The following is a 16455-nucleotide window of genomic DNA, read 5'->3' on the forward strand; positions in this document are numbered from 1 at the left end:
GACATCTGGACTCAAACGTTACTTCTGTAGCATTTCCTAACCCCTGTGCTCTGAGTGGGTTCTAGGAGCATAGGACAGTGATCCCCTCAACTCTCCTGGGTGGGTGGGAAGGGCCTTAGGTGGGTGGAAGAACCCCCACCGCCTCCCAGTTGATGATGTCCAACAACATCAGGCCTCCAGCAGCATGTCATCAAAATATTATCATTTTATAGGGGTGCCATTATCTGGAAAAGGTTGGGTGGCACTACCTTACTGCATTGTATTTAACTTTTCCATATAAAGATGTTTAACAGTAACTCTGCTTTTCCTTAGGGAATATTCCGCCTTCCTTGTTAGAGAAGAGTGTATATGACTAGCAAAGGAAACTCCAGGATAATTAAAATCCCTTGTATGTGTCTTCATTTCAGAAATTCTTTCTCTAGGACCTCTTTTGGGAATTAGACCTTGAAATAGCTCAGACTTTTAAAGATAGAGCTTAAAGTTCTATTCTATCTAGAATAGAATAAAATAAATTCAGTCTAATTAAAGAAACAGTCTTTTAAGGTGAGAATATAACTTCTGGTTGCAGCCATGATGGAGTAAAGAGCATTAGATTTAACCTCCTGCCATAGACAACTTTAAAATTGGACAAAATACATGAACCAGCTGTTTTGAGGCATTGGACAATGCACAGCACAGGGATGTGATCCTTGAGAGAAGGGAAGCATAAAGTGAGTTCCCTGTCAACCCTGGCTTTTTGCCTGGGGGCACTTTCTACATTGCAGCACAGGGCACTGGAGCCTAAACAGAGAGCAGAAGACTCATTGGATTGAATCAACGGAGACTATAACTCACGGCTGCCGAGGTGGATGGAATTTTCAGGGCAGGGAATTGCAGAGGAGCACGAGCTGTGCAAAGAAAGAGCTCCAAAAGTCTATCTGTAAGGGTCCCTTGAGTCTTTGGCCACAGCACAAGGCTGTGCATCAGTAAGGCAAGACTCCACAAGACCTGGACGAAAGTAAGTTGGGGGAGGAGGGTGTGTGGGTGGGCTGTGAGCTGAGTGGATATCCCAGAGGTCACCAGTGATAGGAGATGTTGGAGTTCTGGCCAAGCAGAATGGAAAAACTTTGTTGAACACACTTGGCATCCAATTGACAACTCAGAAAAGTTAGCCATAGGAATAGCGCTACCCTAGACCCACCCTAAATGAAGCGCAAAACCAAGCCTTGACAGGTCAAGCTGACCTGCAAGTAACGTGCCCACCGTAAGGAAACTCCACACTCTTGCAAGGAAAACAACAAAATTCAGTCCTTCAACAATGTAGCGTGCAGTGCATGGCTGTTGAGAACATGCAGTCACACGTTACCAGATGTACGAAGAAGCAGGAAACTGTGAGGTATGGTATGGGTAGCTTGTAAAAGGCATGTGGTCATTTCTGAATACAGTGTTCAGGCATCACGACATGCTTTAATCAATATCGACATAACTAAAAGGAAGCTTGATTACGGCTTTTTGTGTGTTACTCATCCAGTTTTTTTGTTACCAGTTATACAATATGTAAAATGAAAAAGTCAGCAGTTAGTATAGCAAAGCCTGTAAGTTGTTGCCCAATAAAAAGTCAGGATTTTTTTTACAAGTAGACAATCTCTTTGAGGTCATGACTTCCCAGTATCACAAAACAGTGAATGGCTGCCTAGACCTCACCTGTCCCAGATGGTGATATTTGGAATGTGGCATCTTCTTGAGTGGGCTTGTCCCTGGGGCGGCCTCCTCGGCTTCCCTCGTTAACCGTGGTCTGCCAGGCATCTCTTCTACGCTGAGATAGACCGTGGTTCTCTTTTTCTCCTGTTACCTCATAAACTGTGATGTTGGCGAGCCTGCTAGAGTAACTGCCTTATGGGATGCTGGAAATTCTGAGCAGAAACCCCAGCCATGCAGAATGATCGCATCTCTTCGGGAGGTGTGAACGAGCAGCGGTAGAACTGAGTGCTCATGGGCTTCGGCTTCCATGGAGCTTCCTCTCAACGGTCCCCCTGAAGCTCCATGCAGAAGGTGTTTATTAGTAAATATTAAACAGCACTTTTCATACTGTTCGTGGGATGTTGAGGGTGTGAGACCCGCCTCGGGGCACTCAGAGGCTCACTTGACAGCCATACCGAGGTCAAATAACACTCACTTTCTCCTCTAGCGATATTTCAGTCATCAGAGAAGGTCGTGAAAACAGCCATGCTGGATGATTTCTGGGAAATCGGTACTAGGGAGTGTGGGGACAGCTGACCACCAGGGGAAGTGACCAAGCAGAGTGCTTTTCTTTTTCAAGAGGACCAGGTGGTGAACCCATCATTTGGGGGTTTGTTTGCTATGGCGATTTCTGAGCTATACGTTCCTGTCCAAACTCGAACAGGGCACTTATGATGTCTTAGAAAATGTGACCTACCTTTTCAAGGTACTTTTTAAGTTGTTACCACAAATATGAACAAATATTCAGTACAGACCAACCGGTAAGCCTGATTGAATAGATGAAGCTTTCTTATATAGCTAATCTAGACCTGCCTCTTCCTCGTTCAACTTGACGTCACTTCGGATGTTTGGAAATTGTGGGAAGTAGATTAGTATTGTGGGGGCAGATTGGGCCATCCATCGATTCATCCATTCAGCCAACGTGTATTCATAATCAGTATTTTCCAGGCACTGTGCTAGGTATTTGGTGGATACAGAGATATAAATAAAAGATCCTTTGTTTTCAAGGAGCTTACCATTTTTGAGAACCTTTCTACTCAAAGTGTGGTCCAGTAGCATTGACATCACCTGGGAACCTGTTAGAAATGCCGAATCTCTGACCAGCCCCAGACCTAGTGAATCCGAATTGTCATTTTCACCTGATCTCCCGTGGTGTGTCTGCAGGAGAAAGAAACAGGACAAGTATTGCAATGGAGCTTATTACTGATTCATCCATCTTGTTCCTGGATGAGCCCACAACTGGCTTAGATTCAAGCACAGCAAATGCTGTCCTTTTGCTTCTGAAGAGAATGTCTAAATAAGGACAGACAGTCATTTTCTCCATTCATCAGCCTCGTTATTCCATCTTCAAGTTCTTTGATAGCCTTACCTTGTTGGCCTCAGAAAGATTAATGTTCCACGGGCCTGCTCAGGAGGCCTTGGGTTACTTTCCATCCACTGGTTACCACTGTGAGCTCTATAATAACCCTGCAGACTTCTTCCTGGACGTCATTAATGGAGACTCCTGTGCTGTGGTGTTAAACAGAGAAGACACAGATGGTGAAGCCAGGGAGACTGAAGAGCCTTCCAAGAAAGATACTCCGCTCATAGGAAAATTAACTGAGTTTTATGCCAACTCCTCCTTCTTCAAGGAGACAAAAGTTGAGTTAGATCAACTCTCAGGGGGTCAGAAGAAGAATATTTCAGTCTACAAGGAGATCACCTATGCCACCTCCTTCTGTCATCAGCTCAGATGGATTTCCAGGCGTTCATTCAAAAACTTACTGGGTGATCTTCAGGCTTCTATAGTTCAGATAATTGTAACAGTCATCCTGGGACTGGTTATAGGTGCCATTTTCTACCATCTAAAAAATGATCCTACAGGAATGCAGAACAGAGCCGGGGTGCGCTTCTTCCTGACCACCAACCAGTGTTTCAGCAGTGTGTCGGCCGTGGAGCTCCTGGTGGTCGAGAAGAAGCTCTTCATACATGAATATATCAGTGGATACTACAGAGTGTCATCTTACTTCTTTGGAAAACTGTTATCTGATTTACTCCCCATGAGGATGTTACCAAGTATTATATTTGCTAGTATAACATACTCCCTGTTAGGATTGAAACCACAGGTGGAGGCCTTCTTCATCATGATGTTTACCGTGATGATGGTGGCTTATTCAGCCCGTTCAATGGCGCTGGCCATAGCAGCAAGTCAGAGCGTGGTATCCATAGCAACGCTTCTCATGACCATCTCTTTTGTGTTTATGATGATATTTTCAGGGCTGTTGGTAAATCTCAGAACCGTTGTGCCTTGGCTCTCGTGGCTTCAGTACTTTAGCGTTCCTCGATATGGCTTTGCGGCTTTGCAGCATAATGAATTTCTGGGACAAAACTTCTGCCCAGGACTCAGTGTAACAACAAACAGTACCTATAGCTATGCAATATGTACTGGCAAAGAATTTCTGGAAAACGAGGGCGTCACTTTCTCACCTTGGGGCCTGTGGAGGAATCACGTAGCCTTGGCACGCATGATTGTTACCTTCCTTACAGTTGCCTACCTGAAATTATTATTCCTTAAACATTTTTCCTAAATTTCTCTTTAATTTACATGATTTACCCCACCTTAAAAAGGGAGCATCTTGATTTCAGTAAAAAAAAAAAAAAAAAAAAAAGCCAGAAGTGATTCTAACTGTGCAGCCAGCTTCGAGAAGCACTGGTCTAAGATGTTGCTTTGCACTCTTGACGAAATGGAGCCCCAAATGAGGTTGCAGCTGGGTTTGCAATTTACAAGGCAAGTGGCAAGTTTGTCTTTTCTAAAGATTTAAAGTGCCTAGACGAGAGGCAGACACAGCAGAGCTCACAGGTGACTCCCTGCCGCCAGGTTGGATGACAGGGAGCGGCTCTCAGCTGACCCCCAGTGCGAGAGCTGTGTGCACTGGTGGAGTGCTTCCGCCACGTTCCCCAGGGCCTCTGTGGCAGGATGGAGCAAACTAAGGCCTGACACTGAGGTCTGGGCCGGGCTTCCCTCCTCAGACACACCCTGAGGGCTTCACATCCCTCCCCTGAGCCCTCCAAGTGTGTGAGCTGCTGCCAGGGGGTTTCACCGGAAGATGGTGCTGAGTCGCATGACAGATGTATGTGTGCTTAATTAAGACACTTTCCTGGCCTCATTATCCCTCAAGGTCTCTGGGACCAGCCCCTAGAATCACAGTAATGACGACAAACCAGCAGCAGTTGTGTTACTCTTTACACCTCAAACATCTCCTGTGTATCAAGGAACTGAGACCCAGAGTTTTTATCACTGGTGGACCACTTAAGTATCAGATGGCCCAAGTTCGCTCTCCTTCTCCTCTCTCTGAGATATCTTGGCTAACCCAAGATAGTGCAGAACTGGAGTACAGCACACCTAAGGCTCTGTTTATTCATTCCTTAAAAGGAAAAACATTATTTGTATTTTACAAGGAAAAATATATTTTACGCTAATATCTGCCTGGCGATGAGGCATAGAGAAACCATTTTGAGGACTTAATCATAGAAGAGTGAGCATTCTATGTCAGAAGTATAATTCTTTCCATACTCTTTGACTCTTGATAAGGGCCGAGGTCTACTTTCCTCTGCTTACATGCGAATAGATCTTATTTCTAAGCATCATTGTTCTGGAAACTTCCATCTACATGCTGATCTTTAACTCTTTCCCACTGCAAACTCCTGCCTCATTTAAAGGCCATCCCCTCACCTGCAAACGCTGCCCTTTCCTCATCCTTATTGGAATCTCAAAATCCACTAGGGTAGATCTTGGCATAACCATCGTGGGTTGTGCCTGTGGTATAATTATTAGTAGTGTCCCAGGTTTGGAAATAAATTATATGGTCACCCTAAAATCTTCCAGTATTTTGCCAACACTGCGTCTCTCCTTAGTGGTCACCTACTGCCTCATTCTCCTGCCTTCACCCACCTCCTGCCATCCTCCTTGGGGACATTAACTCCATCCTGATGATGTTCTGGCCTCACAAATCATTGACTGTCCATTCTCCCCCCCACCACCGTCACTCATGGTTGCCATCTTGCCTCACCCCTCACATCACTCTTCAGTAGAGGTTGGTTGGAATCTCCTGGGAGCCAAACATTGCCTTCACTCTAAGTGCCAGTTCTTGAATGTTCTCTTCTATGACCCCAGCTTCCCACTCTCCCTCTTCCCTTCCTTCACACTTGGTGATCCCACCCTTGACCTTTCTCATTACCTTGATTCTTGCCCTCGTTCCCTCCTTTCAGGCTGCCTGGTTTCTCTTGGTCCCACTTGCTGTTAATCCAGCCTAGGACTCCTGCCGGTGTTTCGGTGCCATGTTGATTCATTGTGTCTGCCTCTCCCATTAGGCTCTGAGCTTGGGAGCCCCATAAGGACATGATGATTTTCTTTTTCCTGCTGAATTCCTCTCCTATCCTGCATGTTTTAGGTCCTCATTAAATAAATTGCATTTGCTGTTCTTTCACACTTCTCGAAGCAGAGCCCTCATACAAATAATTCTCTCTTCATCTCTGCCGCCAAAAGCCTAGTTCTTTTGTCTGGTTTGTTGAAGATGACTTATTTTCGTTTCTCATTTTGCTGTCAGAATTCTTCCTGCTTCCCTTAAATTAGCTTCTATTGCTAGGGGAAAAGAAGTCTCAGTTCTCTAAATCTCTGTCCCACTCCAGGCATCTTGACCCTGTGGCCATTTTCTGTCCTGCAGCAGACTCCCTTTCACTTTTCTTAGTATTCTGTCACGCTGTCAGTTTTCTTTCTTCAACATACTTATCTCATCCGTGAGCTTTGTATTTGTTCTTATACCAGTCAGAACAATTAGACATACTGTGTTCTATCTTCATGCTTTCCCTCTCTTACCTTGAATCACACAATGATTAGCACTGTTCATGTTTTCCTTAAAAAGCAGAACATAGATGAGCCATTCGAGCTACTCACCACTGATGGGAGGTATAATAAAGGTAATGTCACACGCACTGTTTTCCCCTGTAGGCGTGCGTAAGTTCTGAAGTTATTCTGCATATGCTTTTTTTGTTTTGTTTTGTTTATTAAAATTTTCTTTGCTGTTTTTCTCACATATGAAGCAGGAGGCTTCATTACAGTGGTTCTTGGGTTGCTGATTGCTTAAGGCTAATGGGAAGCATAGCCTTGAACCATTTAGAAAGTTTGAAAGAAAGCCTTCAAAAGAAATATAGCACTAAACAATATTTGAGTGCCTTTTATGGACATAATTCTGTATCAGATGATCTGAAATGAATGTGGAGAAAAGTCCACTCCTCACATAAGCAAACCCTTCACACATGAAAAGATTTAAGATTATTTGAAAAGCTGTTAATGATTCTCTCCTCTTTGGTACTAGATCTCATGGTTGATACCTGTTATAAAAAAAGGACCTTGTATGTTATGTGTGTGCATGTGTGCGTGTGTGTGTTTCACACAAATCTCTAAGCTCCCTGGAATTAGGGATCATGTTCTTTTGCATGTTTAATGTTTGGTGCCTACAGAATGAATTTAAATATACTTTACATATAATAGTTGTTTGTTGAATGGGATATCGTGAAATGCAAATTAACACAGTTCTGAGTGTCAGAGAAAAGGTAAAGCTTCCAGTATAGTCACTTTCCTAAAGATGAGTTTCAAGTTGGGCTTTGAAGATGAGAGGGACTTGTCCAGAAAAAGAAGAGGAAAAAAAATTATGCCAGGAATTTCCTCAGAAACAGAGGCTCTGGATTGAAAGACTTAATTTCCAAGGATTAGGAGTAAAGAAATTCCACCCCCTCCTCCTTCATAAGTTTTTCTGATATCGTTGATGCCATAACAGTTTCTCAGGGATGGAAGAACGTCAGAAGTCATCAGATTCTGCCACCACCACCCATGTTCATGAGTCCCTTCTTAGGGACTACCGCTAGATTGTTTAGGGCGTGACGTGACGTGGGCAGGAACAGAGACGTGCCTGGGCTCCTCATTGGCACTTTCCAGGAAAGATAAGCATTCTTTCATATTGTAAGTCTCCTGAACCTTGATTTGTCCTGAGTGCATCTGAACTTGATGCTTCAGGTGTCTTTGTCTCTTGGTGTTGGTTGCGACTAGAATTTATAGTGTGATTAAGGACTCAGGTCAGTCTATCCTTATAACAGATACCACTGGGGTAGAAGATGATGCTGAGCATTTACTTCTCACCTGAGGTGGCCCTGTGTTAACTTCCATAGAATCCTCACAGGCTGGGGTAGGTGGAGGCTATCTTGTCCTGCAGTAATCCTAGTCTTGGGCTGTGGGAGATCACAGAGCTCAGGGTTAGAAAGAGTCTTCTTTGATTCCAGAAATATTTATTATATTGTGCATTGGGCTGGGGGTATAATGGTGAACAATCCAGATGCGTTTCTCTTTTTGCTGGAATGGATGCTCTAGCAGGGCACATAGTGAGTCACGTAAGCCAGGGCCTCCAGAGGCTTATCATCCCCAGGGCCTAGGCCAGCTGCACATCTGCCGCTTGAGGCCTCGTCACCCCTTCCCCAGCCCCACCGGTATTGTGGAGGGCCATGAGTGCGTCTCCGTGGGCCCTGAGCAGGAATTCCTCACTTTCCTGAGCATTTATTTTCAAAGTCCTCTGTGTTACTAGCATTTTTTGAAAAGCCTTCGCTCATTTCAGGCTTTAGCTGGAAATTTTTGACCACAGTCTGAGAATTGGGTTTTTACTCAAGGACCTGTACTTGACAGTGGTGTGTGTGCTGTACATACACTGGGAAGGAAGAAATGCCCAAGTGAGGAGGTTTACAGCAGGACAGATGGGTCTTGGATTGGGGTGGGAGAAGTGGAGTTGGACCCAGAGGACAAATGCGAGTTATATTATCAGACTAGAGCAAATCAAACTTCCAAGCAGTTGGGGATGGGGAAAAATAGAGGTGGTTCTGTGGCATGAGGGTGAATGCCTGGGAGAGCCACGAGGCCATTAGGCTCAGCATGGAAGCTTGCAAAGGCTGAGCTCTCACTCTCTCCCTAGCACTTGGCACAGAGTAGGTGCTCAATAAACGTTTGACAAGTGAGTGAACAGAATAGGGATTATTCAAAGGGAAGCAGTTTTGATCTGGAAGAATGAAGAGATTTATTCATTCATTTAGTGAGCAAACATTAAGTTCTGTAAGGTGGGGGGGAAGGGCTCTTCATGATGACAGCTGTGCCCCATCAGCACGGAAAGGAGAGGGTACATTAATGAGCTTGCATACACTGAGTTTTCTTGCGCTTGCCTGCCTGTCGCAAAGCCCTCCTTAATTTCGACAAGCTTTGTGACAGGCTAATCAGAGAGAACATTTGTGCGTGTGATGTTTTCTAACCCACGTTTTCAGTTAATGAAATAATTTTATTTCAGGAAAATTAAAATGAAGAAAATACATATCCTCCTATCCTTAAGGGAAAAACAGAAGATCTTATTGATCTTAAGGCATCTACAGGCAACACTGGGTTTTGAATCCCAGCGGACAGCTCTAGCGCACTTAAGCTTTTGTTCTCCCATCCGACTTTGGGGTTTGTGCTGATTTAGTCTTAGAAACCGTTGATAGCAGCCTCAAGGAAAGCTCCTCGATCTCTCTAGCAAGGGTGTCAGAGCTCCCTGTAGGGTACTTACCCCATTTCTCACTCTGCTCTCCTGTTTCCTAGGACTGCATCGACGTAGGCTGGTGGGAAGGAGAGCTCAATGGCAGACGCGGAGTGTTCCCCGACAACTTCGTGAAGTTACTTCCTCCGGACTTTGAAAAGGAGGGGAATGTAAGTCTCTGTGGCTTGGATCTCAGTGCTCTGCCTGCTGTCAGAATTGTGGCTTCCATGACGGGGCTGGGGATGTGGGGTGGGGAAGTTTATTGTTGAAGAGCCCTGGCATTTTAGTTTCTTTGTTTTTTTTTTCTTAATCAATTTATTTTATTTTATTTATTTTTGGCTGCGTTGGGTCTTCGTTGCTGCACGCGGGCTTTCTCTAGTTGCGGTGAGCGGGGGCTACTCTTCGTTGCGGTGCGCGGGCTTCTCCCTGAGGTGGCTTCTCTTGTTGCGGAGCTCAGGCTCTGGGCATGTGGGCTCAGTAGTTGTGGCTCGTGGGCTCTAGAGCGCAGGCTCAGTAGTTGTGGCGCACGGGCTTAGTTGCTCCACAGCATGTGGGATCTTCCCGGACCAGGGCTCGAACCCGTGTCCCCTGCATTGGCAGGTGGATTCTTAACCACTGCGCCCCCAGGGAAACCCCAGCATTTTAGTTTGATGGACCCGGATTCTGAGCCCTCGGCTGCTCCATACCTGATATGTGTGAACAAGTCCGTTAACTTCCACAAGCCCCAGTTTCCTCATCAGTGCGCCTTATTCTAAGGGTTGTCGTGTGACTAAACAAGGTAATGTGGGTAAAGCACTTGGTGCAGTACCTGGAACGTCTAAGCACCCAAATAGACAGCAAGAACCATTAGGTGCTCCATTAGTAAGTGGATGGCCTGCATCCTGCATAGCATGTCCTTGGGGGTAAAGTGGCCAATATTGTGGAAGTGGCTGAAAAGCACGTTGTTAAGCTGAGGATACAGGGTGAGGCCTACTAAGCTTCCTAACTCTGTGTGGTGTGTGTGTGTGTGGTGTGTGTGTGTGTGTGTATGTGGACATGAATACACATGCATGCCCGTGTGTGTGTGTGTGTGTGTGTGTGTGTGTGTGTGTGTATGTATACACACCTCTGATCTGTGCTTTCTTTCTTTGTGGGAACCCATTTTACAACGCTGTGGTTTAAATGAGCCAGTCCATCTTTGTTCGCCTCACTCCAGGCGTGTTGTTTCTCTGATGACAATGTAACAAAAAATGTTGAAAAGTTAGAAGCACTTTACATTCTAAGGGGGCAGCAGTTTGGTCTTTTCCAGCCATTTCTACACCTCAGGGCTCTTTGGTCAGGCTTTCATGTGACTTCTGCCCACCTTTCCCAGCCTGCATTCTGTTCCTGCCCATGGGGGCTCTATTACTGGACCATGAACCTTGACCCATCACCATTCCCATGGAGCTGAGGTTCGGGAAAGGTAACTGCAGTACTGGTGGATTGGTTGCCAAGGATACTAAACAGCGTTGATGGTGTATGCACTGCTTAGATGAATGCATATGATTGTTCAAGGAGCCAGATGGTGTAGGTTCCCACCAAGATTATGGCCTGTAGGTTGGTTTGAAGCCAAGGGCCACACCTTTTAGGCTTTTTGATAGCTTGCTTTCTTGTATTGTTTAGCTGAAGGATGCTCTGTTCCACATCTGTTATTCTCTCTAGGAATTAAGTTTGAGGTTCAGAGAATCTATATTCTGCTTCCCAGTGTTTTCTAGATCATTGAGACTTACTGCTGGTCCGTGGACCACACTTTATCAGCATCACCTGAAGCTTGTTAGAAATGCTCTGACCCCACCCTAGACCTGGTGCCTCAGAACCTGCATTTTATCAAGATCCTCAGGGGATCTGTTTACACATTACAGTTTGGGAAGCTCCAGTGTAGATACAGGTATCTGTCTAAGTGATGACAACCCCACCTTCTAGTTTCCAGCCATATTTTCGGAGGAGAATAAATCCACAGAACAGAGAAGGGCTCACCATTCAGTAAAGACATGTTCCACCAAGCAAAATCATTTGACCCATGTTTGTTGATAATGATTGCCGTGGTGGGTTATCAGCTGACAGAATTCATCCTCGAGAAAAACAGACGCTAGCACTTAGTAATGACTATATAGTAAATGTTTAAAACAGTAAGACACAGGAATGAGGTTTGGCAAACATTTATGGAGTGCGGTGGTTGTGACTCTAGGCCGCGGCATTGAATAGACTTGGACTTGAATCCTGGCCCTGTCACTTAGCTGTTCTGTTCAAGGTCAACTCATTGAATGTTTCCTCAGTACACTCAGCCCTCGGTATCTGCGGGTTCTGCATCTGTGGATTCAGTCAACCTTGAGTCAAAAATACTAAAAAATATATTTCAGGAAGTTCCTGAAAGTAAAACTTGAATTTCTTGAATTTGCTGTGCAATGACAACTATTAACATAGCATTTACATTGTATTTGCAACCATTTATATAGCATTGACTTTGTATTAGATATTATAAGTAATCTAGAGATGACTTAAAGTATAGGGGAGGATGTGCATAGGTTATATGCAAATACTTGCCCATTTTATATGAGGGACTTGAACTTCTGTGGAATTTGCTGTCTGCGGGGGGGTACTGGAAGCAATCTCCCACAAATACTGAGTAACGACTGTGTCCTCATCTGTAAAATTGCAAGAATAATCATACCTACCTTGTTAAACTGTTGAGAAGATTGACTGAGATGATGCATATGAATTCCTTAGCACAGCGCCTGGTCCTTTGCAAACGCCCCATACGTGTTAACTATTCTGGTCTTTGTAATGATGACTATTAGCACAAGTTTTAGCTGGAAGGCTCCAGCTAAAACATTCAGTAATGATAGAAATCTGACTGTAGTTCATCAGATCAGCACGGAGTTACCTTGGTGAGCTTCCCTGGGGATCCAGATGCATCTAAGAACTTTGATGAATAGCCTTTAAAAAGAAATCTAGTGCCTTATAATATATATTTGCAGAGACAAGCAAGTCCAGGATGGCATAACCTTCACGTCATTTTGCATATTTGGGAGGGGGAAGATCTGCTGCCTGACAGTGATGTTTTATGTTTATTCATTCATTCACTTTGTATCTGTTGGGTCCCTTCTTTGGACTGGCTGCTGTGCTGGTTGATGGGAAGTGAAGAGGACACACATGGTCGCTGTCCTTGTGGGCTTAGTGTTGGGCAGCAGGGGGCCACCCAGACTACCCGCTTCACCCTTCTCCCTCATCTTTGCGAGCCTGGGAAAAGGTGTTCACATCCAAAGCATTTGGATACCAAGACCTTCATGGTGATGCCTCTCCCTTCAGCCAAGGCATCTTAACAAGCTCGCCCTCCTGCCAGACATTTGCCGCCTCCTTGGTCCTGATGGAAGTAGTATGATTTTGAAGGCTGAGGTAAATCTGGATAATTCTTTCCACAAATGGGCAAAGCCTGTGGTTGCCTACGTTGTAGCGCCCTGCCTTCTAGTCCCCAGCCATATTTCAGGGGGGAATAAATTCACTCAAGTGAGAGAGACTCCATGGCATACTTTTCTAGAAGCTCTGCTCTGTTACATAAGGTATTACAGGAGGACTCCTGCTAAGAGAGTGACGTTGTCAGTGATGAGCGGACTCGTCTTGGTTTGCTCAGAGGCATGCATGCTCTTTGGGGCCCGTGGGCATCTTTCCCACCCCAGACAAGCAACCACCATCTCTTTGATAGGTCTTTTAACCTTGTTCCTAAGAAGCAGAAAACTCAGTTTTAGGGAAACAGTAGTTATACCTGTCAGACAAAGTAATACCTACAGCTGAGAAGCAATTGTATAATGTGACGTTTAGCTTTTAGCAGATTCAAAGTATTATATCCTTTTCGTCCCCTCTGGCCTATAAAACCCGCCAACCAGCTTTGCATTGGTTGTTACACCAGCCTTTAGAACTGCACCTGGAGTGTTGGTGAGTTCGTGACACCATGACTGGAGACAGGGCTGCTGTGTGCTGAGTTGACTGTGTAAAGATGATTAGAATCATTAACACAAATGCACTATGTGAATGACAGAGTCTGAAACATTATTCTGCCATCAGTGTCAGCAGATGTCATCTTGTCTTGCCAGTAGCTGGGGTTGCAATCATTCATCCAGAAAAGAGGACGATGTGTGATGATTAGGGTAGACAGGAGCAAACAGCATTATTCAACGGCAGACCTCTTGAATCAGTAGGCATCACCGAAGCATTCTGACGAAGCAGGTGTATTCTCTGCTCCGGTGCAGATTCAGGTGGTTACTACGGGGCCTTTTGGAACTCCTCGAGGTCTTCCTTTCAGAGGGTGCTCAGCACATTCTCTCTCACCGGGGTAGTAAAGACTTCGGGGCTTTTCCCCAAGATATTCCCAGAGAGCACCAGTCGATCTCTTGGTGCAGATTTTAGAGCAATTATATAAGCTATTTATGTGAGAACCTAGATTCAGTGGCTGCCTGTTTATTTTGAGCCTCGACAGTAAAATTGAATATTAGAATGGAAAGATTAAATATTCTGAGAGCTCTGATGAAGCGACCTGCATGCTCTGTTGTCAGGACTGAAGGAAAGCAGGGAACTTGGACTCTCTGAACTGCAGAAACAACATCTTCCTGTCATTAAAAAAAAAAAAAAATAGAACAGGTATCCTGAAAGATGATGTTTCTGAAAGATAGTGTTTTAAGAAAGTCTCAGGATCCAGTTCTTTTAAAAGAAAGTGTTCAAATCACCAGAAAATGGTACTGTTCTTGCATGCACTGATTTGAGGGGCTCTTGTGAGCTTGTGCCATGTTGAAAACCAGGGCATTGCTGAGATTCCCAGAGGCGTTTCCCCAGTGAATGCTCTACAGTGGAGGGTCTGCCTCTCGGCCTCAGGGGTACAGAACCCTGCCCTCAAAGACTTCTAAGGATGCCTGTAACTGTGATGCAGGCTCACATTTGCAAACTCACAGAGACTTACCCGGGGAGCAGACTGGCAGCTTACTAATCGCAACAGGAACTGAAATGTCAGCCCATCGGAAGCACATAGGTCTGCCTGCCCTGGGCATTTGCTCCCTCTCAGCCTGATTCCTTAAAAGCCAGATTCTATAGGAAACCACATTTACTTGGTGATTTCCGGGAGAGCAAGGAATGAAAAGAAGAGGAGCTAGTTATTTTCACGAAGGGTCTTGCATGTCCAACTTGAGGCCCCGTCAGGCACCAGGGGGAAGAGTGAGCCAAGGGAACTGTATCTTGAGTTCACTAAGCGCAGAGGATGCTGGCAAGAGCCCCGCACCTGTGACCTCGGCAACTCTCCATTTTTCTCTCTTTTCATGGCTGATCAGCCCCTTGCCATCCATTGTCCATCTCCAGACATATCACGGTTCAATCAAATAGATTTCCCACATTCTCCATTACAGTTGAGTGCCAACCTTAAGATCGTTCGGCGGGAGTTTTGTACGTTCCGAACTTTTATAGGAGAGGATGTATCTTTTTTTTTTGACATTTATCATGGTTTATTTTATTTTTTAATACATGTTTGCTTTTTTTAACATCTTTGTTGGAGTGTAATTGCTTTACAATGGTATGTTAGTTTCTGCTGTATCACAAAGTGAATCAGCTATATTATACATATATGCCCATATCTCCTCCCTCTTGCGTCTCCCTCCCTCCCTCCCTATCCCACCCTCTAGGTGGTCACAAAGCACTGAGCTGATCTCCCTGTGCTATGCGGCTGCTTCCCACTAGCTCTCTGTTTTACATTTGGTAGTGTATATATGTCCATGCCACTCTCTCACTTCGTCCCAGCTTACCCTTCCCCCTCCCTGTGTCCTCAAGTCCATTCTCTACATGTGAGTCTTTATTCCTGTCCTGCCCCTAGGTTCTTCAGAACCTTTTTTTTTTTTTACATTACATATATATGTGTTAGAATACTGTATTTGTTTTTCTCTTTCTGACTTACTTCACTCTGTAGGACAGACTCTAGGTCCATCCACCTCACTACAAATAACTCAATTCCGTCTCTTTTTATGGCTGAGTAATATTCCATTGTATATATGTGCCACATCTTCTTTATCCATTCATCTGTCGATGGACACTTAGGTTGCTTCCACGTCCTGGCTATTGTAAATAGAGCTGCATTGTGGTACATGACTCTTTTTGAATTATGGTTTTCTCAGGGTATATGCCCAGTAGTGGGATTGCTGGGTCGTATGGTAGTTCTATTTTTAGTTTTTTAAGGAACCTCCATACTGTTCTCCACAGTGGCTGTATCAATTTACATTCCCAGCAACAGTGCAAGAGGGCTCCCTTTTCTCCACACCCTCTCCAGCATTTATTGTTTGTAGATTTTTTGATGATGGCCATTCTGACCAGTGTGAGGTGATACCTCATTGTAGTTTTGATTTGCATTTCTCTAATGATTAGTGATGTTGAGCATCCTTTCATGTGTTTGTTGGCCATCTGTATATCTTCTTGGAGAAATGTCTGTTTAGGTCTTCTGCCCATTTTTGGATTGGGTTGTTTGTTTTTTTGATATTGAGCTGCATGAGCTGCTTGTAAATTTTGGAGATTAATCCTTTGTCATTTGCTTCATTTGCAAATATTTTCTCCCATTCTGAGGGTTGTCTTTTCGTCTTGTTTATGGTTTCCTTTGCTATGCAAAAGCTTTTAAATTTCATTAGGTCCCATTTGTTTATTTTTATTTCCATTTCTCTAGGAGGTGGGTCAAAAAGGATCTTGCTGTGACATATGTCATAGAGTGTTCTGCCCATGTTTTCCTCTAAGAGTTTTACAGTGTCTGGCCTTACATTTAGATCTTTAATCCACTTTGAGTTTGTTTTTGCGTATGGTGTTAGGGAGTGTTCTAATTTCATTCTTTTACATGTAGCTCTCCAGTTTTCCAAGTACCACTTATTGAAGAGGCTGTCTTTTCTCCATTGTATATTCTTGCCTCCTTTATCAAAGATAAGGTGACCATATGTGTGTGGGTTTATCTCCTGGCTTTCTATCCTATTCCACTGATCTATATTTCTGTTTTTGTGCCAGTACCATACTGTCTTGATTACTGAAGCTTTGCAGTATAGTCTGAAGTCTGGGGGCCTGATTCCTCTAGCTCCTTTTTTCTTTCTCAAGATTGCTTTGGCTATTCGGGGTCTTTTGT

At 44.4% G+C, this 16455-nt stretch overlaps 1 protein-coding gene and 1 pseudogene across 12 annotated transcripts in view; both read left to right on the forward strand.

Moving 5' to 3' along the window:
• SH3KBP1 (SH3 domain containing kinase binding protein 1) overlaps positions 1-16455 on the forward strand; it is a 345587-nt gene that overhangs the window by 263926 nt on the left and 65206 nt on the right. For all 12 annotated transcript variants that reach the window (XM_060292550.2, XM_070044699.1, XM_060292553.2 and 9 more), the window contains one exon: positions 9368-9475. In XM_060292550.2, coding sequence (XP_060148533.1) covers positions 9368-9475 — 108 coding nt within the window. The remainder of the gene's footprint in view (positions 1-9367; positions 9476-16455) is intronic.
• LOC132594521 (broad substrate specificity ATP-binding cassette transporter ABCG2 pseudogene) lies at positions 2874-4286 on the forward strand (annotated as a pseudogene).

Source organism: Globicephala melas, chromosome X (genome assembly GCF_963455315.2).
Source record: "Globicephala melas chromosome X, mGloMel1.2, whole genome shotgun sequence".
NCBI lineage: Eukaryota > Metazoa > Chordata > Mammalia > Artiodactyla > Delphinidae > Globicephala > Globicephala melas.